Genomic DNA, 23,901 nt, shown 5'->3' with positions numbered 1-23,901 from the left:
CACACTGTCAACATGGGCAGGTCAGTTATGGGCCAAACCACTCAACGGAGCTGCTAAGTGTTTCTTAATCCTGTTATTTTATCAGGAAAGGAAGAGACCATACATCAGACACCAGTCGGTGTGGTTCAGGTTCGAAAGGGTTGCTCTCTTTGTTTTTGCCTCTTGGGTGCACTTCGAAATGGATGTTGAACATCCTGTCATCTGTTAGAGAAGACTTCAGCAGACTACCTGGCCACAGTGTCAAGTCACAAGTTCTCAGTCTCAGTTCATCCAGATCCTGAGCTACCCTACTTCCTCACTCTGCAACAGTTGACATTGTGACAGTTGTCCAAACCCCTGTTCATATTCCACAGACAAATCACTTCGATGTATGTATGTTTCATCTGTCATTTTTTAACATTTTACATCATCCATTGATATCTGCACTTTCTGTTGTAAGCCTTAATCATGCTCTGTGTCTTCATGCACAGCCTTCATCGAGTTCTGATGAACTGTTTGTGTTGTTAAGGCACGTAGTAACAATTTTCACCCATTCCATTTATTGGTTTATTGATCCCTGATAGGACTGTGTCTTAATCAAGCCATATCCAGTTGAATGACAGTCTCTATTACATGTATGCCACCCTAATGGCCAGTTCTTTTGGTTGCTTATGCTGTGAAAACAGCTATGACAAAGCAAGTGCTCAAACCCAACTATCTGATGGTGCCATGAGAGGTGTTGCATAAAAGGTAGATGTCCCCCTTTCTTTGCGAAGCAGTACTCCATCTGGATTTCTCATTTTTGGACATCGGACACAGGGTTTGCGATTGGCGATAGGATCACATTACAGAATCAGAAACAGTACAGAATGTCCTACTTGTGTGCGAGACCTAAGGGACTGTGGTGAAAAGTAGGGAGATACTGCCATTCTATGTCCATTTTATTTCTCTGTCTTCCTTCCATTTGTTCTGGTCATTCAGTTAACTCCCGGTCCATCCTACGGTGAACTATTTCATTCTGAACCCAATATTGTACCTTTTCTTGTTTTCTTCACACAAAACATCACACTTAATGTCCCATAGTAAGGACTATGCCAGTGCAAGTCCTCATTTTTGTCGAACAGCGTCAAAACACACTCTCACATACAGTGTTCTTTAGTTAATTTACATAGCAGCTGTCCTTCACTACTGACGACATTAGGTCACAAATACTTGGTCGTTGTATTTAACAACTTACATTAAATGAGGGGGAGAGAGACTGAGAAAACAGAAAAGCAGACGTGTGTTAACCCTGTGCTGCTGTTACAAGAGAGGTAATGACCCGCCCTCAAGTTTATGCAAAAGATTTTTCCGGTGTTGCTCCCTGGACCACCGTTGAAAGCAGTAGTTCATTATGGAGACTGAAAGTGTTTAACGCAGCAGCATTACGCCTTAAGACAGCATTAAGAAGATCCTCTAGAACTCCTCATGGAACTCAATCATACATTTATTCCTGCGAGAATGTGGATTTGTGTTTTTACACGTACAATTTGTTTAAAGACACCAGGGGCATAATAGATGCATTTGACAGCCCCTTTGAGCTGAGATCAAAGCTGTGTCTACTACTAACACCCCTTTTTACTGATGTATTGATGCGAATAAGACACAGCTAGCACCAGGTTCAAACAGCATTGTCGGCCTTTCAAGTGTCTGCCGTTCAACAACAGTGAGATGCATGCCATGACTGCTAACAGGAAAATGAGTCACTCAAATCCTTTCCAAGCCAAGACAATGAAGGCTGCTCTGTTTCTACACACCGCAGTCGTCACTGATACGAGTGGACTCTTGAACGGCAGTGCCGCTTCACCGGTTTCCTATGTGTGATGCATGAACGGCTCCTGTCCTGTGGGGAAATGTTAAGAAGCGTGGCTAATGCTTAATGAAAGATGGTAATTGTATTTACACTCTTGAAAATCTCTGTCTCTCTTCTCTGTCTCACAGATGAATTGAAGAGGCAGCTGGAGGTGCGAAGGATGCAGAGAGCAGCTCATGGTAAATTCAGTGTGTGGATGGATTTCTCTGCAACAGTTTTGCCTTGCATCTATAGCATGGCAGAAAGATTTCCAACTTACCAGCAGCTGAGCAATATGACTGGACACTTTAAGCATGAAATGAGCATTACTGAAATGTGTCATATGTACAAAAATCACCACATCCTGTAGCTCTATCTTGCCTTGTGGATGTGGAGCTTGAAATAGTGGGAATCCAATTTTTCCTGAGATTAGTTCCAAATTCAGAATGATGGATCCTCAAACACAGTGATTAAATGGATGTACAAAGCTGTTACAAATGAAAGAGGACCCTTTTTTAACACCAGTTGGATATGCAGCTCAATATAACTGAAGGAAAACTAAAGATAAACATTGCATGATGTGAATGCCCTTGTATGTGCAGTATCGGCCACTTCAAAAACCTTTTACAGGAGACCTCAATGTCTGAATAGCAGAGTGACCAAAGGCTGGGTGGCACGACTCTTGAACTCCTTCCTTTGCTTTCTTCTGACTGTTTTGATTAATGACATAAATTCTTTGATGAGGAAATCTGGTTTAAATACACAAACGTCTCCCTCCAGTTTCGGCGCCAAAGGCCTATCTTGTTATTTTGAGTCCTGTTTCAGAGAACACTTCACAACAGCCTGGCTTTTATTACCCAGGGACAATATTAAAATAGTTGTCCTTGGAGGAAATGTGCACGCACGCACCCAGTACACAAAAATACACACTTGACACTGGATTATGTGTTTTCATTTTAGGAAACGTAATGAAGAACATTATTTAAAACAAATATGTGCATTTATGAGTGTTAGTATTCCCACCAAAATACCCTATGTATTTATTTGTGTCTGGAAAACCTGTGCAGTGTCTTTTGCATGCTTCCATTCCACTTTAGGTGTAACAGGGAATTACACAGAGGCTGAAGGTGAGGCAGACCCCGTTGAAGAAAACCTACGCAAACAAATCGAGGAAGAGAAAAAGACGTGAGTGTAGTACATCGTATTACATGGTGCAACTGGAATGCAATTTCAGCTTCCATGCAGACGTAGCTATGCTCAAGTTCCATTGAGGGTGAGCTGGTAACATAGCAACAATAAGAGCTCCATTTGTAATTTGCAAATAATTGCACGAATGTTGCATTGTGTAAAGCCAGCACTGCTTCAACGAGTATTTTCATAATTTGTCCCATGACCCTCTTCACATTGATTGGACACAGCAGCTGCCTTGGGACGTAAACAAAAAATGAACTTGGTTCTGCTAATGTCTCCCGTCAGTTACAAGAGCACCTTTGGCTGTCTGAAGGTATTGAGGACAGAGATTGAGCACCTGCAGCTGTTGCTGGAGAGGGCAAAGGTCAAGCTCCAGAAGGACTTCCAGGACTGGTGGAGTCAGGAGGCTTCCAATCTGCAGGTGACATACCTTACCTTACTCTAGTTATCTGTGTGACAACACCACATAAAGCTGTTGTGAGCAGGAAACAGTGACCTGGATAACATGTCAGGATCACGTTTATGGCATTAGCTGGAGGATATATCTCTTCTCATCGGTGTCTCTGTATTTATGAACATGTTATTACGCACACGAGTGTGTCTAAGTTGATATGCATATGTCTCCCTTGACTTTGTGGGCTTTTATGGCACCAGTGTGACCCTTGCAGCCCCTGTTTGACATCATGCAGAAAGGGCCCTGGTGGGAAGATATGTAGGAGGCAGATACATGGAAACACATTTCACAGAACTCCATCTGACCCAAACAAGGGCCTGGAGAGCAGCTTAGAAGCAAGGCAACACCATCAGCACATCCTCTGAGCAGTTAGGGTCTTAATAAGGACAGCATGTTCATGAGGTTTTATTCACGATGTGTTTGGGAATAAGAAGTGAGTCAGTGTCTATTTTGGTCCTAGACAGTATTTTTACACCATTTATATAGCATTTGTGCTTAAAAAGAGTTTATATGGATGAAGGAAGTGTTTCCAGGCATTTTTTCGAAAGCTTTGAGGGGAAGTTGAATTATCATGAACAAAAGTGACTTACAGCAAACAGTAAATCCAGGAACACCCTCACATACAGGCTTGGATAAAGGCGTTGATCAGCTGGGGAGCACATTTCAGAGCCAACCGTGAAGAAGACATTAACCAGCAACATCTGAACACCAGACTCCACCACTGACTTCTACACTTTTTTTGATCTTGTAAATGTAGAAAGATAACTCTCTCACATCCGAGGAAGGTTCGGGAATTTATTTCCGAATGACAAATGTTAAAATCAGGAAGTCTCACAGACAGGGCTTGCGTGAGCAATTTTCTCCTTCCCTTCCCAAGCAGCAAGTAGGCTGTACTCTCACCAGTATACAATGTGTTCATAGGCATGTGATGGTTTCCTTCAATCATTCATTGCCCTGTTACTGGGAAAGAGCATGTATATAATTGATTCAACATTGAGTAAGAGGTATGACATGGCTAGAGGCTGCAGAATATCTGAGAATTTTTTTTCTGGCAATAACATGGAAATTGCCACATCATTTTTCAGTGGTCACACAGAACAGCTTCATTCATTTCTCACTGTTTCTTACTAGGTATCTGAGTCAGAGGCCACAGCTGGACGTCAAACAGGGCAGACAACTCAGAACTTGCAACCCTCTTCACCTGGCGTTCGAGGATTTCGGTGAGGCCTAGTTCTCAGTCAAATGCCTTTTCCACCAACAAAGAAATGGTTCCGCTCTGATTTGTGCCCAAATTTTGAACCATTCTCCAAATATAGATTGGTTCCCAAATGGAAAAGTTGGTTCTCAGCCTCAAGAGGGAACTGAGTGGGTGTGTATTATTCTACAAGGGAAGGTGGAGACTGATGATGCAATGGTGCCATACTGGTCCAAATGTTTGAACCAAACTACTTTGAGAACCAGACGTTTTTTGGTGGAAAAGGTATAACAGTCGGCCAATCTGACTGACTAGCTTCTTTTTTTCTCTCCTGCATGCTTCCATCCCTCCATCCCATTCTGCAACACAAATAAAAGCGGTGACCATCGGTCCTTGCTGAGTGTTGTAGTGTCATCAGCCAGTCATTTTTGTTCTGGCCATGTTTTGCTGCACTGAGCTGTGCTGTGTTGGTCGCACAGCACAGCCAAGTTACATGGAGAAACACTTTCCCTTCCCTTGCTTGTTCCCACTCAGTTCACTTGATCAGCAGCCATGAAAGTTGCTGTTTCTCAGTGCTTTTTCCAGTGGAGCAAAAACACTGTTGAATGTTAATGTCATCCTCGTAAATCTATTCATCAACTATAATGATATTTGTTGTTGCGTATCTATCATTTAATCAAAGCTTTATCAAGGTATTTGAAGAAATAATATCCAGGACTGATAAGAGCACAGTGCCCGGGCTCCACAAATCAGGCACAAATATGATTAACTGTGATAGCACCACTGCTGGGACATGGTTCATGTTATGATTTAACATTTATTCATGATACGGGTGGTACTGGACCTCCCATGTCTGTAAAAAAGCAAACATACATTGACAGTGATATTTGCATAACATTAACTGAAGCCCTTAATGACATAGATACTCTATCATAGTCACAGAGCAAAGACCAGAATATTCCTCCAGGCCATGGCAAAATTACTCAGAGGAGTGGACAGGAAGATGAATGAGGGAGTAGAGGCTACTCTGTATTGTAGCCCCCTCTTGTGGTTTAGATAAGGATTTGTAAGGATATTAGAAACCAGAATATGGCCTGTATCGATTGATCAATAGATTGTATCAGTATATTTTAATTCATTTCATTGTCTTCTATAGTGCACCCAGTCAAAGCAGCACTGCCAGACCCCTCTCAGCACCAAGAGACCCAGACTCCTCGGCCAGTCCCTCACCACGAGACCTCAGGTCAGCTGTGCGTCACTCAACTTTATCATTTGTTTTACATAAACAGGGTGTCTTCAGGCACTTAAAATGTCTTGTAATAAAGTTTTATAATCATGTTCATGCCTAAAGCTGGCCTCTGCTCTGGAGCAAATATATAGCACTTACCCTTTTGCTTACCAGCAGTGCTTATTTGAATACTTTTTTATTTGTTTATTTAATAGGGACAGAACACAAGATGTAAAATACTGGGGTTAACAAGAATGCTATTTACATCGGTAGCAAAAACACAAGCAATTTAATTAACAATATGCAAATACAAATATACAAATAAGTAAATAAAAAAGACAAACACATTATATACATGTCCAGCTAAAAGTTGAGCCATTTTTTGAGATGAGATGAGTCTTAAAAGTGGGGTATGTAGGACATTCCTTTATTGCAAGTAGTAGGCTATTCCAGTATCTTCTTCCCTGCACTGACAGCACAGTTTGTCCAACTGTGGTGCGCCTACATGGCACCACACAGTGCCCTCTAGTGGTGTGCCTGCTGCTATTGCCACTACCACTGGGCGAGCCCATGCAAAACCTTAGACATAAAACAAGCATATTTAAAATTTTTGAGGTTACAGTGATGATGGAATGAGAGGTTTTTTTTGTTTTGTTTTGTTTTTTTAAATCCAAAAAAAAGGCTTTCTTGAAGAGTAATTCTGTTGGTTTAAGTGTTGCTACTCATGTAAGTGACCAGTTAGTGAAACAGTGCTCTATGTGTGGAAAACGATTATTTATCCAAAAACCAAACATAAATTTTGCTAAAATTTGTCTTAAAATGTTTTAAGTTTTCAAAAGCATTACATTTAACTCTGTGACACTTGTAGACACTCTGTATGAAGCACTGTTGAACTATAATGCACTGCAAAAACTCAAAATCTTACCAAGATTATTTGTCTTATTTCAAGTCATAAATGTCTTATTCCTAGTCAAAATATCTCATTACACTTAAAATAAGACATGATCACCTCAGAAGTAAATTGTTTTTAGACAATTGTCTCTTGTTTCAAGTGAAAATTTGCTTGAAACAAGTGAAAATTTGCTTGTTTCATTGGCAAAATTTGTTTCTTGTTTCTAGCTAATTTTTACTTATTTCAAGTGAATTTTCACTTTTTCCACTGGCAAATTTTGCCAATGAAACAAGCTTGAAATAAGACAAATAATCTTGGTAAGATTTTGCGTTTTTGCAGTGTGTACATCACAGTATGTTCTGTTGATGAATTTCAGGAGCCAGGTGCCAGCCTGGAGTGACAAGCCACAAGTTGGGAGGGAGACTGCCATCACCCCTTCACCCGAGCTGAGGTAGATTAGGCCAAACTGGCAAGAATGGGTCATATTTACAAGCGTGTGTGTGTGTGTGTGTGTAAACCTTATGTGCAATAATGCATCTCTGTAACTGTGATTGAGAGACCTATAACTCACTGGGCCATGCAAATACAGTAGCATACAGCACATACATTATGCCTACATGATTCCTTACGTCTGCACATACAGCCTGGACCTGCAGGTTTTATGGCTATAGGGTGTTTTCTCTACACTTATGAACATGGCCATAAACTTTTACTCCTTTGTGAAGTAATGTCTCCATACTCTATTAATAAATCAAAGACCTGTGGCACCACCGCTGAAACTGCTTTTTACAGCCACACTAAAACACTCAATACACAGCTTCGAAGCTTTTTGTTCCTCTAGTGCACCCACTTGCAGCAACAGAGGTAGTATTGTTTTATACATAGTCTCCTTGAGGTGAGCTGTTACCTGTTAAAGAATCATTTTGTTATTTTTAAGGGGGGGGGGTCCTGCATGTTTTAGCCAACTTACTACACTGCACACATGCTTGACATTCCTACAAACCATTTTCCAAGGCGTGACATAGTTTCTGAGTTTGTCCAATTGCGTTGGAGAAGTGAGTGGAAACAATGTGTGCTGTGCTTTGGAAAGGGGCTTGTGGTAATGTAAAGTATAAGTGCAGCGTAGTACATATGCTACATAATGCAAAAATGTCGGAATGGAGCTGTTTGGACTGAGGGGCAGTTAAAGGTTTTACAACAGCGGCGGTCAGTGTGTTTTCAACGTGCTGCTTCAGAATGATTGGAGTGAGGGCCTTTCAAGCTTACACTGACACAGCAGATACTTAGATTTATATCAAGACCTCTGTTGGATTTATTAGACGGTATTAGAGCCTTGGAAAACATTACATCATTTCCCTCCATGATATACACAACAGGATTACTGCTGCACACTGCTGTATAATAAAGACCCTATTCATGTTTCAAAATTGGCGAGAAATGTATACTGTGTGAAGGTTGTGTGTGTGTGTGTGTGTGTGTGTGTATACAGAGTGGTTTCCATAACACTGATAGCAACATGTCACAGATAAGTGTGTGTACATTTCAGGGCACTTTCCACCACTCAGCTCTCATCCTCCGCCATCCCCCTGACTGGAGACCAGCAGACAGATGCAGACATCTTGGCCTTTATCAGAGCCAGACAAAGCCTGCTCAATAGGACAGGTAATGCACACACACACACACACAGACACACACACACACACACACACGCACACACACACACACACACACACACATGCACGCACTCACGCACACCCACACACAGACGAAAAAGAAAACACTAATGAAAAGAGCATGCTATACATCTCACATTCAGGATTCAATATTTCCCTCTAGTGGTGAAGAGATGAACTGCATGCATTTTAAAATCCCATTTACCGCATATTGACAAATTGATCTTCTTTCAAATGCAGCTGGGCAAAGTTGAGCTTTTGCTTGTTGGGTAACACCACAAGTGATAATACTTTGCATTACAAAAGAAAAGCTGCTAAAAAGACAGAGGACATTACAGGTTGAAAATCATTTGAACTCCACTGAGCATTTTGCTTTGGTTTGGCAGGAATGCACAACACACAAGAAATTATGTTTCCTTTTGTATTTTTGGCCTCTCAAATAGCTACAGAAACCCTGGAAGGAGTAAACTAAAGCTCTTTGAAATGGAACTTTTTCAGCAGCAAACATGTTATTTTCAGCTGATAAACTTCCCAGACGCCATCCCATTAGAAAGGCCGCTGGTTGACCAGGCTATTGCTCCGTCCCACATCCCAAACCGCCTTGTTTTACACAGATAGGCCTCCGCGTCCTCACAAAACACTCTGCACCCTCTCAGCGCCATCACCACCAAAGCCTGTCAATGAGTCTCAGTTTGCTCCTAACTTTTATCCTTTCAGCAGCCTCACTTCCTTGCATTCCTTGAGACAATTATCTCTTTCTACTGTACCACTGCTCTCTATTGCTGGGAGCTGCTTCTCCCTCTGAGACACACACGTTCTGTCTCTCTCTGTCTCCTTTGACCCTCGTCTAGCTGCTTACTTTGGCAGACGGTGATGTGGACTTGGCTGACTGCAGCTGCTATATGCTGCGGTTTGCCACTACACAGACTAGATATCCAGAAAGGCTGAGGTCATGTGGACAGACAGAAAGATGGCCAGATCAACACACACCAGACAGAAAAATAGTCGGGCCAACGGACCGAGATTTGCCCTCTGAATTTATGTTTTCTTTCTTTCATACTTTATTTCTGTTGTTCTGTTCTTTCTGCTCTAACTCCCCAGGCAAGGAGTCATCATCACATGCCTCTTTAACATGGAATTACGCCACTAAATATTTTGACAGGAAAGCCCTTCTCGTTGGTTGTCCGGTTACCTCCGCATGGGGTGATCCCTCCGATCACAACAGCTTTTAAGTTGCCGGTGCATGCTGGGTAGTGTAGGGAAGCGGGAGGAGAGAAGAGTACAACGGCAGAGTGGAGGGGGTCAGTGTGGATGAAATCACGTTTTAAAAAAGGATTCGACCGGAGGCTTTTTGTGTTGATTCTATTATTTATGTTTACGCAGAAGCTCCTAAAGTCATGGAAAATGTGTTCATGTGTCTTTTATTTGCTTGAAAGCTAAAAGAAAGGTTTTCCTGCATATGAAATAGCTATAATCAAGGTAATTTTGCCTCTCTAATCTGTATCAGTCTTGTTTTTTTGTTTGTTTCAGGCCAGTCTCAGTGATGATATGAGGAGCTAAGGCTGTACGCACGTCTTCATCGTTGGACTGCTTGTCAAGCCTCATCATCTATCAGGTAAAGGAAGAGAGTTTCTGAAATATCTGTGAGAGGTCCAGGGATGGAGATGGACTGATGATGACGAGAGCAGCTGATGTGCCATGATTGAGCAAATAGATATATTTTTTTATTTCCACACATACTAGATTTCTTATGAAAAGACAACACACACACACGTACGCATAATGATTCACCTGCTGGAGATGATGCTGGTGATGTAACGGTCAGCGGTGTAAATCACAGCCAGTGCCGGCCATTTGATCTGAACAAATGTTGTCTCAAGATATCAGGAGGAACTGGCCGTGAACTGGACCGGACACTGACAGGCCAGTTAACTCAAACAACCCCGGTTTCTGTTTAAAGACGGAATGAATTATGACTTTTGGTCATCATTCATGGTCACAGGAAACCTCAACATTTATTTCGAATGCATGTTGTGTTTGTTGTACTTCAGTGAGTGTTTACCAGCTGCCATTTTGTGTAAAATACTGTGAATAGTGCTGTGTGCAATCAAGTATATGACCCTCAGAGAAAGACACAATTTGACTTTTTTTAATGTAAACCGTGACTTCAATGTGAATCACAAAATCTGCACAAAATATTAAAACTAACAATTGATGATAATGATGGAGAATAATATCTTGCAGACTACTTTTTATACAAATAGAGACAGTGAGGTCTCTATTGCATGAGTGAGTACTGCATGAGTGGTCATCCACTGCTACACACCTTTTATAACAGGGGGGTTGAGTATACTGTGTACATTGTTATTTGCATATTCTTGAAAAACTGGAGTCAATGTGGCGTGCACTGACTATTAAACATGGCTTAGAGTTGCTTGTTTTGTCTGTCTCTTCCATTCTGTTTGCCTGAACCATACAGCAAGCTACACTTAACTGTCTGTAGGGGTGATCCTTTGGAAATTATGTATCAGATAAGTCACACTCAGTGTATGTAGTTTTTTTTTTTTTTTTGCAGCTCTGAGCCCTTGACCTTCCATCATACGTCCTCACATGCAAGTGGTCACTTGAGCAATTCCACCTGGCTCCACTCCTGTGGAGTTCAATTGGAAAATTACCTCGGAAAAGTAACTTCCTTGAGTGGCTCTTTTACAAACTTCAGCGGTGAGGTATGTAAGGAGGGCAGGGGCTTTGGATGCTTGATAAGTTTAAAAAATGGAAAATGGAAATAGTCAATCTGCAGTTAAACTTATTCAGCATCTGTCCAGAGTTCTGTCTGGCCTAAGTCAGCCCTCATAAATGTCTAGGAGATGCACTAAGATGTGAAAACTGGCATAACTTATGAAAGGAAATAACATATTGCGTAACATATTGCAAACATTTGCTTTGTGTGAAGCATTTTTCCAACTTAATAGGCATATAAGGGGGCTTAAATTTACTCTAATGTTAATCTCTTCCTGTTCTTATGCCCTATTAAGGACCATGCATGTATAAGTCTGTATTGTGAATACCTGAGGACACATTCCCTGACTATTCAGAAAGTAACACCACTGTCCAGTGTTTTCCCTTTTGACTGTATCCATAATTCTTCTTTAGGTAACGTCAGATGGTAATCACACTCTAATGTTCCAGCCACATGCCAAGCCGCTGCTACACCCCTAAACAAACAGGAGGCATGTTGTGAACATCTCAGCAGCCTCTTTGCATGTCACAGCGTTGATTTGTTTGACAGATGACAAGGAGCTGAGTGATTTGCATCCAGACAAGGAGTTGCCATGGTGAAAGAGACTGCTTTGCCCAAGTCTTAATTTCTGTTATTTCCCTCAGTCACATCATTGATTTTCATCGCAAAACGTGTGCGTGTTAAAGCCGCCTTGAACGGCCAAGTGGAGACCCCTAGGTGACCTTTTCCCCCATCACACCACTCCCACACACAAATCACACACAGATTTAGAAGATAGGGTGAAAATCCCTCCAAATATTTTTATTATAGCCCCTTACACCCCCTGTCTTTAAATTTTAAGTTATAACTTTGTGGTTGGCAGGCTTAAGAAATCTTGTAGGAGAACCCACACAGCTACATTCTTGGTACATTACTGCTGACCTCTTGCAGCTGGAGGTTTGGAAAATTCCTATAAATTCTTTTTTTCAGCAATCAGGCAGTGCAAGGTTGTCTGGCAACCAACTGGGACACCAATTTAACCTTTTAGCAACAAGGTCTAAAGAAGATTCCTCTTATCTAACATAAAGCCTAATATGTACTGAATCCAGAGAAGTCCATTTAGGTTTCCCTCCAGACTTCTCTCAACTCTTCAATTTATGGCCCATGATCATGTAGTACACTCCACACCTCCCCAAAATGTCAGCTCCTTCCTCCCTATTCAACCCTAAACATGCCTGGCTCTTGAGTGTGTGGAAAAGGTTTGATGATAGTTCTAGCAGATGTCTACGTGCTAGAAAGTTTATTTGTAGACGCTGAGGAGACTGAGGCATCCATAATTAATCAATCTTTATTGACATGAATGTTTAAGACTGCCTTAATTTGACCACTGATGCTGTTGCTTTAGATGTCAGTTTCTGTTTATGATCAAACCATGTTTCCTGGAGTTCAAACTGGCTGCTGGTCAGCGGACAAAAAGAGTTCCCGCAGACCAGAATCCTACCTAAAGGCTATGGATTAAGCACTTTGCGATTGTGCGTGCGTGAACAATCACCAGCAGTCGGGTAAAATATTAACTTTTGTTCTGCTGACAAGATGCTGCCACCGCTTCCTTATTAGTGGAAAGGGCCCAAAGTGTGTAGGTGTGTGTGTCCAGATGTCACCCTAATGGAGAAGGGTAGTTTGATCGTTACTGGAGCAACCCATAAATCAGCGACCAACATCTGTGCTCCTTTATTTAACCAATCAGAGCAAGAGCATGATCGAGATTTTTCTGCGGTAGGACTGTCCAGTCAGGACTAGCACACCAGCCTGTAACCACCCATTCAGATGCTACTTTACTTTACCATCGTTTTGATATCGCTGCCATCGAAAAGTACTCCACATCAACTGCCTCTCATTTACACTTCAGTACATTTGTGCCTCACCTTTAAAAAGTTTGCATTTCTTGACATCTGCAATAATGGAAGTTGAGGATCGACACACGAGGTCTTTGATCAAGACTTTAATTGTTACTCCTCACTGAAGTCAATGACCTCTTTCAAATTCTGAAGACCATCACATTTTTTGGTGCACCAGCTAAGGACTTTGGACATAACTTTGGACTTTATAACCAGCATCAGCCTGTCCAGCCCATCCACCCCGGTTCTGGAGTATGGCGAGGTTCCAGGTGGCCCAGATCAAGGTGAGCTGGACGGCACTCTTGGCTCTGGCCCACTTCACATACCTGCTGCTGGGGGCAACCGTCTTCCAGATACTGGAGCGAGACGCAGAGAGCAACAACCGAAACCACTTCCAGCTGGAGAAGTTGAATTTTCTGGCTAATTACACCTGCCTCGACGGCCCGGCCCTGGAGAAGTTTGTTGAGGTTTTGGTTCAGTTTTCTTCTTGTCTGTCTTAAAACTTTGCTGTAGAGTTTTTAGGACAATATAGATAAATAGCAACAGCCTAAATTGTGCTGTCTCGAGTAACAGCAGAACGTCTAAAATTCTGTTTCTTATGTTGAACCACAAATGGATGCTGAAATGATTTAGCCAATGTTTCTTTGTCACTGTAGTCATCAGTGACCTGAAGAAGTAAACAAATTGGTTTTTGAAAACTAAATAGTTCAAAGGGTAAAATAAATAATGAATACTGTATTTAATGAGGTCATATAGATTATTTTATGATTAGCCCATTGAGTACATAGCAGTAAATAATGTTGCAGTAACCTGACAAATACATCAATAATTGTTTCATAATCCAAAATGTGTTTGCCCAAGTAATTCCTTGATGTATAACTTCAGTATGACTGATAAATGTATTTCCTATGTCCTATTCTCATGCTTTATCTAAAATCTGAATTTCTATGCAGATGATTGTGAGTTTATTCAAATGTTTTAAAAGGCTTTCATGTGTGCAGGTGATTTTAGATGCCTGGGAAAAGGGGGTGAATCCCTCTGGCAACTCAACCAATCCCACTAACTGGGATTTCAGCAGCTCCTTCTTTTTTGTTGGAACAGTGGTCACAACCATAGGTGAGCGTACTTGCACTGATCTTTCTTAACCATCTTATCTGTCTGGTATGGAGTGACATGGCATGCTAATAAACAATCGTCTGGTTCACAGGCTACGGCAATCTGTCTCCCAGCACTGTGTCCGGTCAGGTGTTTTGTGTTTTCTACGCTCTGTGTGGGATCCCGCTCAACCTGGCCTTTCTCAAACAGCTCGGGAAGTGTCTCACCATCCACTTGGGACGACTGGAGAGGGGCATGGTCTCGCTCGTTCCACACAAGGTACTGATGGGTGTTTATATGGTAATCAATGGATTGGAGCGGCAAATCTATGATACATTTCAGATCTCCCAAATTTGGCAAATAAGCTAAAGTATGTTCAATGCACAGCGCTGGATCTCACCTAACCTGTTTGGTAATCTGCCCTGTAGCAATCCGTTGAGGTTCTGGCAGTGAGTTTGTTTCTCATCACGGGCAGCCTGGTGTTCCTGGTCATCCCCACTCTGCTGTTCACTTACGTGGAAGAATGGTCGTATGGGGAGGGCTTTTATTACGCCTTCATCACCCTCAGCACCATCGGCTTTGGAGATTATGTCGTGGGTGAGTAACGATAACAAACAAGCACTAATGTGTGGGAAGGCCCTGGCAGTCACCCCTGTCCACCTCAGCACTGCCTTTGTAAAGCTTTGACTTAATATTTTGCTATTTTCAGTATGTAATTGTTTAAGCCAGGCAATAGGTATAATGAGCTTGTTTACATTATCCTCCTTCATCTTTGTTTTATGAACATATTGGGCCATTATTTTGGCTTAAAATGATCTAATAACATGCTCTGACAAGATAATGTCAATTCCTTTAGGGACTGATCCACACAAGCAGTACATCTCAGTGTACCGTAGCTTGGCGGGGGTATGGATCATCTTTGCCTTGGGTTGGCTTGCTCTAATCCTCAACATGGGAGCCAGATCAATGGAGTACGCAATCAGCCTCACATATCCAGGCTTTAAGAAACAAGAGGAAGAAGAAGACAACATTTCATCCAGTAAACAGGAAGATGGGTCAGGACAGAGGGCCATCCAGTCCAAGATCTGAGAGTGGACTGTACACAGACTGTCTGCTTGGAACTGGCAGCTGAAAGCAGTCGACAATGATGGAGATTCATCCCGAGGCTGTGTGTAATATTTATTTTGTAGGATGAATTCAGTGTGATCGTTTTGTACACATATGCAGCTGTTCATCAATCTCCTAAGAATGCTTTTGTAAGATAGTGCGTGCCCCTGTACATTTGTTCACTCTATTGCTGGCAAAATTCACTCAACTGACTATGACTACACAAGGCTGTAAAAACATTACAAGGTTTTTTACATGTCTACCTCAGTTAAGCCATTCTATAAAGAGAGAAGAGTCAAACGTTCAGGGTAAAAATCTCAGTGAGAAAGTTTGGTTAAAATGCTGTAAATCATTTTTGAGACTCAGGAGGTCTTAAAATGTTTATAAATCTTTGGATTTTAGATTAAGTTTGGAATTTGTGTTGACTTTTGTACTTCTTGTTTATGCACATTTTATTGTATTTTACACTTTACTGCATTCTAACTGAACATGCTGGTATTTTCAGCTGAAACAAAGATCTGACTTGATTTGATTTGATTTTTTTTTTTTTTTTTTTTGTAACATTAGCTTGTGAGCGTGTGTGTGCGTGTGTGCGTGCGCGTGTGTGCATATGCTCATGTATGTCCACATCTGTGTTTGTGTACTGATGGTAAACTCCAGTGAATTGAGCGCAAAGGGCTATCTAAAACAAACACATTAATCAAGATGGTGATGTGAGTCTGGACTCAGTGGGACCTGTTAGCACATATAATGCAGGTCCCATCCCGGAAAGCCACTTGGAATAAAGGAAGAGAGCTTTTGTGTATCATAAGTTTCTAATATGTCATTTTATGACCAGGAATCAAATGGTAAAGATTATTATTATAGGGTTCTGTGGCTTTGCCTTGTATCCCGGTCAGTGAATTATGCCACTGATTTATACTTTCATATATCACTGTGGAAACCTGTTGATTCACTGAAGTGCAGTGGGTCTGTCCCACTGGGAAAACTCAAGGGCCCAGTGGATGCTCCATCTCAGTCAGAAAAAAAAAATCCTCTGACATTAAGTCATCAACTAAAGCTCCAACTCTGACGATGCCTCTCCCTCTTAGTTTCTCTTATTTGACGGCACCATATTTGCATGATAAGCCACTGCAGATTCAAACTGGAGTCTGGGTGGAGGTTCATTTGCCTGCATTGCATGGAAAGTGGAGAGAAAGTGAACTCTCACTTACCTCATTCTCTGGCTGCAGAGGTTGAGAATCCCAGTTAAACCAGAGCTCAGAGCCTCACCACGGCACTGAGATGGCAATCAAAGAAATCCTCAACTTGGCCCGAATGCCCTCCATCCTCATGCTGGGGGTGGTCTATGTGGCCTACGTGCTGATCGGCGGGGTGATCTTCTGGAAGGTGGAAGGAGACCACGGGAAGACAGACATCAATCGTTTACTGGGGAACAAAAGACAACTGCTCATGAAATACTCCTGTCTGAACCAAGAGGGCCTCGAGGCAGTGGCTCAGGTGAGGCGCAGAAACATGGAATCTAAACAAAGGGGTTTTTTTTGTTTTGTTTTGTTTTGTTTTGTTTTTTCAGAATGATTTTCCAACCTAAGCTGAAGAATCATCTTTGCCCAGCCAGGCTAAAAAAAACATCATGTCCAATGTTTAATACAACAGCAAATGCAGGTTATGGTTAAAATATGCGTTCATACACAGGTCAACAAACACAGTTCTTACAGACAGTTTTCACTGCCTCGGTATCTCACATTCGGGTTGGGGGAGGTGTGTTGTTTTAATGTGAAATCGTGGTCCAGATAGTACAATGATCATTGTGCAATGATCTCCTTCCTTCAGTTCACCTATTCTGTGTGTGATCTGAAACACCTTTTCCACCTGCAGAGCGTCTTTAAAGTTTCTGGATGAATGTTGTAAATGCACACATTATTTTGCCTTGATTTGTTTCCAGTGTATTCCATCTGGTCTCCCATTTCCATGATGTGACTGTTGAGGTATTTCATGTTTTCTGGTGCTGTAGTTTTTCATCTTCGAGTTCACTCACCCAGTTCTCCAGATCTGAAATTCTTGTGTCTGCACATCTTGTTGTAAATATCCTTGGTTTGATGCATTGTTATTCTTGATGTGCCTCTGTGTGTCAGATCCAAAGTCTTTAAATTCTGCCCTTAAGTCCTTAATTTCTATGGAGATCGAGTCCTTATTTGATCAGTAATTGGAGTTTCATGCTGCCACCGCCATTGAGGAGGAGGAGCCAGTCGTGGAGGTGTGTCAGTGCCTATGTGTGTAAAAGTGTTTTTTTTTTTTTTGTTTTGTTTTTTTTTTGTTTTTTTTTTAGGTCATGCTGTTGGTTTTGCTGATGGTCTGCTGTCCTCACAGATATTTTAACAGTCCTAGCCTATTTGTTTTCACTCACTGTGTTCAAATTTCCATATGTCCCCCAGCTTCCAGTTTCAAAAAAGTCTGACAGGCTTCTTACAGATAAGTTTCTTAATGAAACTCAATATTTTCTGGTGAGAGGATCACTGCGGCCCTGCTGGGTCTGTCACTATAAGCATTTACTGTATATTGTACTTTAAATATCAGAGAGTGTTTGGAATCCATCTCTGAGGTTCCTCATATGGCACATCCTGCTCCACCTACGCTGAAGTCATTTCTAGTGGGCATTTCATTGTGTGTTTTGTGTTGGAAAGCATCTAAAAGAATTATTTTACTTTTTCAACTTTATTATTTTGCCCACATATAATCATTAAGCATACTTATGGAAATCATAATCTTGTTGTGCTTTATTCTAGTGAGCTACAGAGCTAAGTGACTACAGCAATTAACATGAAATTGCAAGCTAACTTGTTTAACCTACCCAAGCTACAGTAAGCAGCCAGTTTATTATGCCTCTGGTAAAGCACCACCAACTGAAGCACCACCTGGAGACAAACAGTCTCCAGCTTTTCAACTAAATGTGATTTAAATTATATTAAAGTCTTTCAGATTTGTCTGTATATATTGCTGGCCTCATATGAAACCATCCCTTGATGCTCACTGCAAACATATTTGCATCGCATTGAGCAAGAACGGAAGCAAACTGTTATGAGGTCACACCTCCTGTGAGGCCGCAGCTACCATTTTATTATGCATAGATTTATTTCTAACTACTGTACACTGTAATATACCTTTCAGTGTTTTAATATTTGATCACTTATTCTTGTACAGTGGATATATTTTCCCACTCACTGCTAGTGCAGTATGTCCATACAGACAGTTTCAATGAGATTTGGCAAGGTTTCCAGTCTGTCATGATCTTCCCTTTCTCCCTTCACTCCAACACATTTGAGCTAGATGGCTGTATGGCTGTTTGTTCTGTTTTGGGCAAAATGTTCCTTTAATGTCAAGTCAAAAAACAGTTAAGCCTCATGTTAGACTGTCATATGTTGATTGTGCTTGTGTTAAAAAGCATCTTCATCAGTGGATCAGAAGTGCCCAGCAGGGGGCACCATACAACAACTCAACCGCTCTGATGAGAAAGCAGCCACCGGCAGCTGCTTGCCACAGAGACTCATTTGCAACTGCATGCACTGCCACCGCAGCTTTGATTGAGCACTCCAAAAGTGACACCACAAGGGGACATTGGTCATGCTACTTTGCGTAGGTGTCTTGCACTGACTTAATTTATGCAGCAACACTTGAATTTCTAGAGAATGATGAGACCATTTTTCTTGAGAAAAGGGGGCTGTGTTTGCAGGAAGTTGGGTTTGCATCATATGTTGACAGAATAGTTAAAACAGCTGTAATGAATTCAGTAATGGCTGTCACTGGGCTGATGGAGTAATGTGACCAACAGCTTAAGTGTAGTCCTTTAAATTTGCATTGTGGTGCTGAAAACCAGGCAGACCACTACAGGTGAACCTTCTTTATATGGGACAGTGGCATACAGATTATTTATTTTATGGTTTGTTTGACAGGGGCTGATGCAATGCACACAGACACACTCAAAACAGATTTGAACGTGGAACATTTTTGGTATTAATGAATTTTTTCTTTGATTATAATGGACTTAAACAGTCATTCTGGCTTAGGTACCTGGCAATCAAGTACTCACAAGATCTAATTACCTGTGTTTAGCAGCTTTCAAGTTTTTTTCAACATGAATAGGAGTTAATTGGGGTGAATTATACTAGATGTCTAAAATTAAAGATTATTCTGTACACACTTATGCAACCAATATTTGTGAACAACAGCTCAGGACTTGAAGAGAAGTCAAAATAGGGCCAGTATGGTCTTTTAACTCGCGTTTTTCTGCTTTACTTTCCTACACTTTTTTGCTTTTGTATCAAATGTGTCTTGCCTTGGCAGATAATAATCCTGACAAAAGATTGTTTCGGAAGTATCTAGGCTATATAGTATCTAGGTTATATATATATGCCAAACCCAAAAGCCTTGTACAGAAAGTATGTTAGTTTAATCTCAGACTGTTATGGATTTCTTAACAGTAAGTGTCACAGTGGCGATAAACCCAACACTTTTATGTAACGGGCTGAGTCAACATATAGTATGTGTTCTGACACAGTGCTGAGAAAGCTCTTCTCTACATCATTTTGACAGAAGTGGCCCATTGATCTAGATGGCCTCAGTCTGTCCAAATAACCATGAAACTTTTGTACCAGCTTGTTCAGGAGTTATATAACCATGTGCAATGAATTATGGTTTTCAGGAGCAGGAGTTCGGTCATTTTAGGAGGACATGATATCCCACTGAGTAACTTTTTAAAACCGTTTCCAAGGATCTCCCCATTTAACAAGAAGTAACTTAATGCTAGAGAAACAGCGTAGACCTGAAATTCAATTCAAAGAGAAAGTGAGAGTTTGACTACAATGTTAGGAAAGGGGTGTTTCATCCCATGTGCATTTTTTGTGAGTTTCAGGTGGTTCAAGATACATCTAAAGCCGGCTTAAGTCTGAAAGGCAACTATACCACAGATGGCTTTTGGAAGTTCACCAGCTCAGCTGTGTTTGCTGCAACTGTGGTCACAACTATAGGTCAGATGATAAGAGATGTAATCCATGATATTTCATGATGTTGCATAGACATTATTGAGGCAAAGAGCCAATATAATTAATTTAACTATTTTATGCATTTTATGTCCCTGACCAGTGATATCTTACACTAACAATGCAATGTGTAATATATTACAGGCTATGGGAACATGAGCCCGAGCACCACGGCTGGCCAGATCTTCTGCGTGTTCTTCGCTCTGTTTGGCATCCCACTGAACATGGTGGTGCTCAACAGGGTGGGCAAGTACATGCTGGCTATAGAGAGGAACATCTGTGACTTTCTCCAAAAGAAGACAAGGCAAAGGGTGAGGATGTCTTTAAGTGTACACGGTGCAATACTAGATTACTACCTCACCATCTACCTGACAACAAATTAAATCTGCCTCATTTGCTTTGTATTATGTACTTCAGCTGCAATGGCAATCACCATGCACTTACATGTTCTTGTATGTCCACCAAATGAATCAGACTGTATACAATATCAGCATGGTTGCAGGTGGTTTTGATTTCCCTCTATACTTTCATGTTGGGACACATTCTCATAGTACTTGACCTGTCTTCAACGCTCCTTCCCACATCTCCCTCCAGCGGTGCGCCCGGTTCTTTGTCCATCTGGTGTCTTACCTGTGTGGAGCTGTCCTCTTCTTTATCGTGCCCATGATTGTGTTCAAAGAGCACGAGGGCTGGACTTATGCCCAGGCCATCTACTACTGCTTCATCACCCTAAGCACCATTGGCTTTGGAGACTATGTGGCAGGTACAGTACAGGAACTGCCCTGGAGTGATACAAGAGACACTTTTGTGGCACCAAACTGAGACCTAAAGTGCTGAGACTTTATGTCCACTTGTGCGCAGCTTAAAGAACCATAGCAGTCCTATTTTGACTTCTCACCATGTATGTGTGCATCACAAATATCAGTTGTGTATGTACAGATTATACTTAAGTGGCTAACTACCCCAATTTATTCCCACTCATGTTTTAAAAAAAAAAAAAAAAAAAAAAAAGTCAAAAAGTGTTCCATGAAACTTGAAAGTTGCATAAATAATTCCAACTTGGTCAACACATGTTTGCTAAAATTAACATATATCCATTAAGATGTATGCATTTAAAAGGATTTTTTTCCCCAACTGCAGTCAAATTCTGCTCAATGGCTCTCTTTGGCTTTACTGTGCTTGGCTGTGATTGATGGCAAAACTCAAGGTTTAATGGAGGTCAACGATTGGCTCATAGTTGCACCATGAAATTAGGAGACCCATTCCTTGCATGCATGCCATTCAGCCTTGCATAAGCCTAAAGTAAGGAGCTTGCATGAACCAGCTAGGTTACACCAGAGCGGTCAGGAGTCAACAAGTAGACCAAAAAATCTGAGCTTTGAACGTGGAACATATTTGGTATTAATGAACTAATGACATTTTTCTGTGATTTTAACGGGCTAAAACAGTCTTTTTCTGGCTGATTTACCTGCCAGTCAAGATTGAATTACCTGTGTTTAGCAACTTTCGAATTTTGAGAATATTCTGTGTACACTTATGCAACCAAAAATTTGTGAAAAACAAATCGCAACATGGAGAAGTCAAAATAGGACCGATATTGTCTTTCAAACCACATTTTTCTACATTACTTTCCTCCATTGTTTTTGCTTTTGTGTCAAATGTGTCTTGCCTTGGCAGATAATAATCCTGACAAAGAATACCCAGATTGGTACAGCGTCCTCATGGCTTCATGGATCTTCTTTGGCCTGGCCTGGTTGGCTCTGGTCATCAACCACTCCATCGACATACTGGAGCGGCTCAATGCTCATACCAAACAGTGGTGGAGGGGCCACAAGCAGGAGGAAGAGTCTGGCAGCGTGAAGGACGACAACCCCGAGACACAGGTGGAAGACGAGGATGACACCAAGGAGCCCCCAGCAGAATATACTACCAGATAAGGCAGCGGATTCAGGATTTTGACCTAGTAGATCAGATGATGGAAAACAGGCCTAAACTATGGAAAGGAAATGACAAAATGTGTGTGTGTTAGAATATTTTTGAGTGTGCTGCACATTTCAGCACAGTGATTATTTAAAATGTGCAAAAAACAATGGTTGACCAATCTTGACCCTCACGCTCTGTAACAAAAACCTGCCACCAAAAACATTGTTTTTAACTCGTTTTTGTTGAGTCACATTGGTCTGTTTGCCAGAAAGCTATTAGTTCCTGTTATTTATCCAGTACCCATCAATAACCAAACTTTGCCCAGACTGTACACAAGTAAATCTCCATTTCAGTGCCTGTTAATCTACCTGGTCAAGAATGGCCTCAGGGATTGAAGTCTAAGGAAGAATACTGGGTCAATGCTTATTTTGTCCCACACTCATGTCATTGGGTTGGTGGTCAGTGGAAATTTTTCAGATTCAGTCCAACCATTGGGTTCTTCTGTCCCTTTGAATCAGTTTCCCTCATCCCGCTGACCACAGAGCAACTCATCTGCCAACTCAGTGGTATTTTGCAACTGACCAACGGAGTCACAAAATGGGACAGGCACTGTGGCTTAAGTGAATGAGGGAATTTTGCTCATGATTTAAACATAATGGTGATCTACAACTAAAACTGCAGTACATGGAAAAATACCTGTAAAAGAAGTAACTTTTTGCATTGTAGGATTAGCTGTATAACAGTTTCTGTTGCAATCATTAAAGGCATTAAGTCTCTGTTATCTTTATACTGAATATTATGTATGTATATTTTTACCTAGTTGTTCATCTGCTGTGTAGACCATTAATTTGAGCATTTATTAATGTATGCCATTAATCTATGATAAGCACTGATTAGGTTTATATCCACTAGGTGGTGTTGCTATACTAGTGAATGCTACTGAAAATAGACCTTTTGAACTAAAGGAAAACCAACACATGCATATTGTTCAGTACTATTTAAATCATACGCTTTGTGTACAAATATGTTGTTTCATGTAAGAGCATGGCAAGTTTTGTGCATGTAAGTACGGTATTATGTATGAGTCAAAACACCTTAGAAACCAAAATACTAAGAAGTCACTTTTTTGCTACTAAATTCACTGCCCGATGTCTTTTCTTGTACTTTTTTTGTATAATTAAAGAATTATGTACAGTGATGATTTGGTCGGGTGATTGTTTTGTCTTATCTGCTTTTTTGTCCACAAAATACAAAATGGATTTCATGCCACAAAACAAACTTTGGTAATGATAAAAATGAATAAATCTACATAAATATATGATTTAATTCAAATGTAAGCTTATTTAGTCAACATAATGAAAGCAGCGTTTTTATTTTTGCCCATGAAATCAAATGTGACGAACTCAGCTTTGTGCATCAAATGAGATGTTTCCACATTTTGTGGGTGTATTTGGGATTTTGTAGAGGAAAATGCAGTTCATGCCACAAAATCAAATTCCCGAGGTGACGTTTGATCCGCCAGGTAGTAATGTTCCAAACAGTGATGGAGTCAAACGCCTCTTAGTACTCACAGCTCAGGAAGCAAGTCAGGTAATACTGAGGAGGAGGGAATGATAAAGACAGACAACAGGGAATGGAAAATGAGAAAGTGCTGGCGAGACAGACAGCAAAATGGGGAAA

General features: G+C 41.1%; 3 protein-coding genes across 3 annotated transcripts in view; all 3 read left to right on the top strand.

Annotated features, from left to right (window-relative positions):
- kif6 (kinesin family member 6) overlaps positions 1-10,719 on the top strand; it is a 60,672-nt gene extending 49,953 nt beyond the window's left edge. Inside the window, exons 16-23 of the mRNA XM_030044697.1 lie at positions 1,960-2,010; positions 2,908-2,995; positions 3,287-3,422; positions 4,587-4,675; positions 5,807-5,893; positions 7,147-7,221; positions 8,317-8,432; positions 9,974-10,719. Coding sequence (XP_029900557.1) covers positions 1,960-2,010; positions 2,908-2,995; positions 3,287-3,422; positions 4,587-4,675; positions 5,807-5,893; positions 7,147-7,221; positions 8,317-8,432; positions 9,974-9,987 — 656 coding nt within the window. The 3' untranslated portion in view covers positions 9,988-10,719. The remainder of the gene's footprint in view (positions 1-1,959; positions 2,011-2,907; positions 2,996-3,286; positions 3,423-4,586; positions 4,676-5,806; positions 5,894-7,146; positions 7,222-8,316; positions 8,433-9,973) is intronic.
- A 2,595-nt stretch (positions 10,720-13,314) lies between these two features.
- On the top strand, positions 13,315-15,244 carry LOC115380756 (potassium channel subfamily K member 16-like). Its single transcript, XM_030081964.1, has 5 exons — positions 13,315-13,527; positions 14,062-14,176; positions 14,268-14,434; positions 14,584-14,752; positions 15,012-15,244. Exons 1-5 carry the CDS (start codon positions 13,315-13,317, stop codon positions 15,242-15,244), a joined length of 897 nt encoding a protein of 298 aa, XP_029937824.1.
- A 1,302-nt stretch (positions 15,245-16,546) lies between these two features.
- On the top strand, positions 16,547-22,235 carry LOC115380755 (potassium channel subfamily K member 17-like). The gene is made up of 5 exons (XM_030081963.1): positions 16,547-16,762; positions 20,172-20,286; positions 20,443-20,609; positions 20,893-21,061; positions 21,976-22,235. The coding sequence occupies exons 1-5, from the start codon at positions 16,547-16,549 to the stop codon at positions 22,233-22,235; spliced, it is 927 nt and encodes a 308-aa protein (XP_029937823.1).
- The last annotated feature ends 1,666 nt before the right edge of the window (positions 22,236-23,901 follow it).

Source organism: Myripristis murdjan, chromosome 22 (assembly GCF_902150065.1).
Source record: "Myripristis murdjan chromosome 22, fMyrMur1.1, whole genome shotgun sequence".
In the NCBI taxonomy this organism is placed as follows: Eukaryota; Metazoa; Chordata; class Actinopteri; order Holocentriformes; family Holocentridae; genus Myripristis; species Myripristis murdjan.
The sequence above is the reverse complement of the archived record's forward strand: the minus strand, read 5'-3'. Positions and strand labels throughout refer to the sequence as shown.

Bases quoted from the DNA above. Each gene is read 5' to 3' on its own strand.
- LOC115380756 (XM_030081964.1), top strand. From the start codon at position 13,315: ATGGCGAGGTTCCAGGTGGCCCAGATCAAGGTGAGCTGGACGGCACTC. The intron at 14,435-14,583 runs GTACTGATGGGT...TCTGCCCTGTAG, and splicing joins TCTCGCTCGTTCCACACAAG to CAATCCGTTGAGGTTCTGGC. The intron at 14,753-15,011 runs GTGAGTAACGAT...CAATTCCTTTAG, and splicing joins CTTTGGAGATTATGTCGTGG to GGACTGATCCACACAAGCAG.
- LOC115380755 (XM_030081963.1), top strand. From the start codon at position 16,547: ATGGCAATCAAAGAAATCCTCAACTTGGCCCGAATGCCCTCCATCCTC. The intron at 20,610-20,892 runs GTGAGGATGTCT...ATCTCCCTCCAG, and splicing joins AAAAGAAGACAAGGCAAAGG to CGGTGCGCCCGGTTCTTTGT. The intron at 21,062-21,975 runs GTACAGTACAGG...TTGCCTTGGCAG, and splicing joins CTTTGGAGACTATGTGGCAG to ATAATAATCCTGACAAAGAA.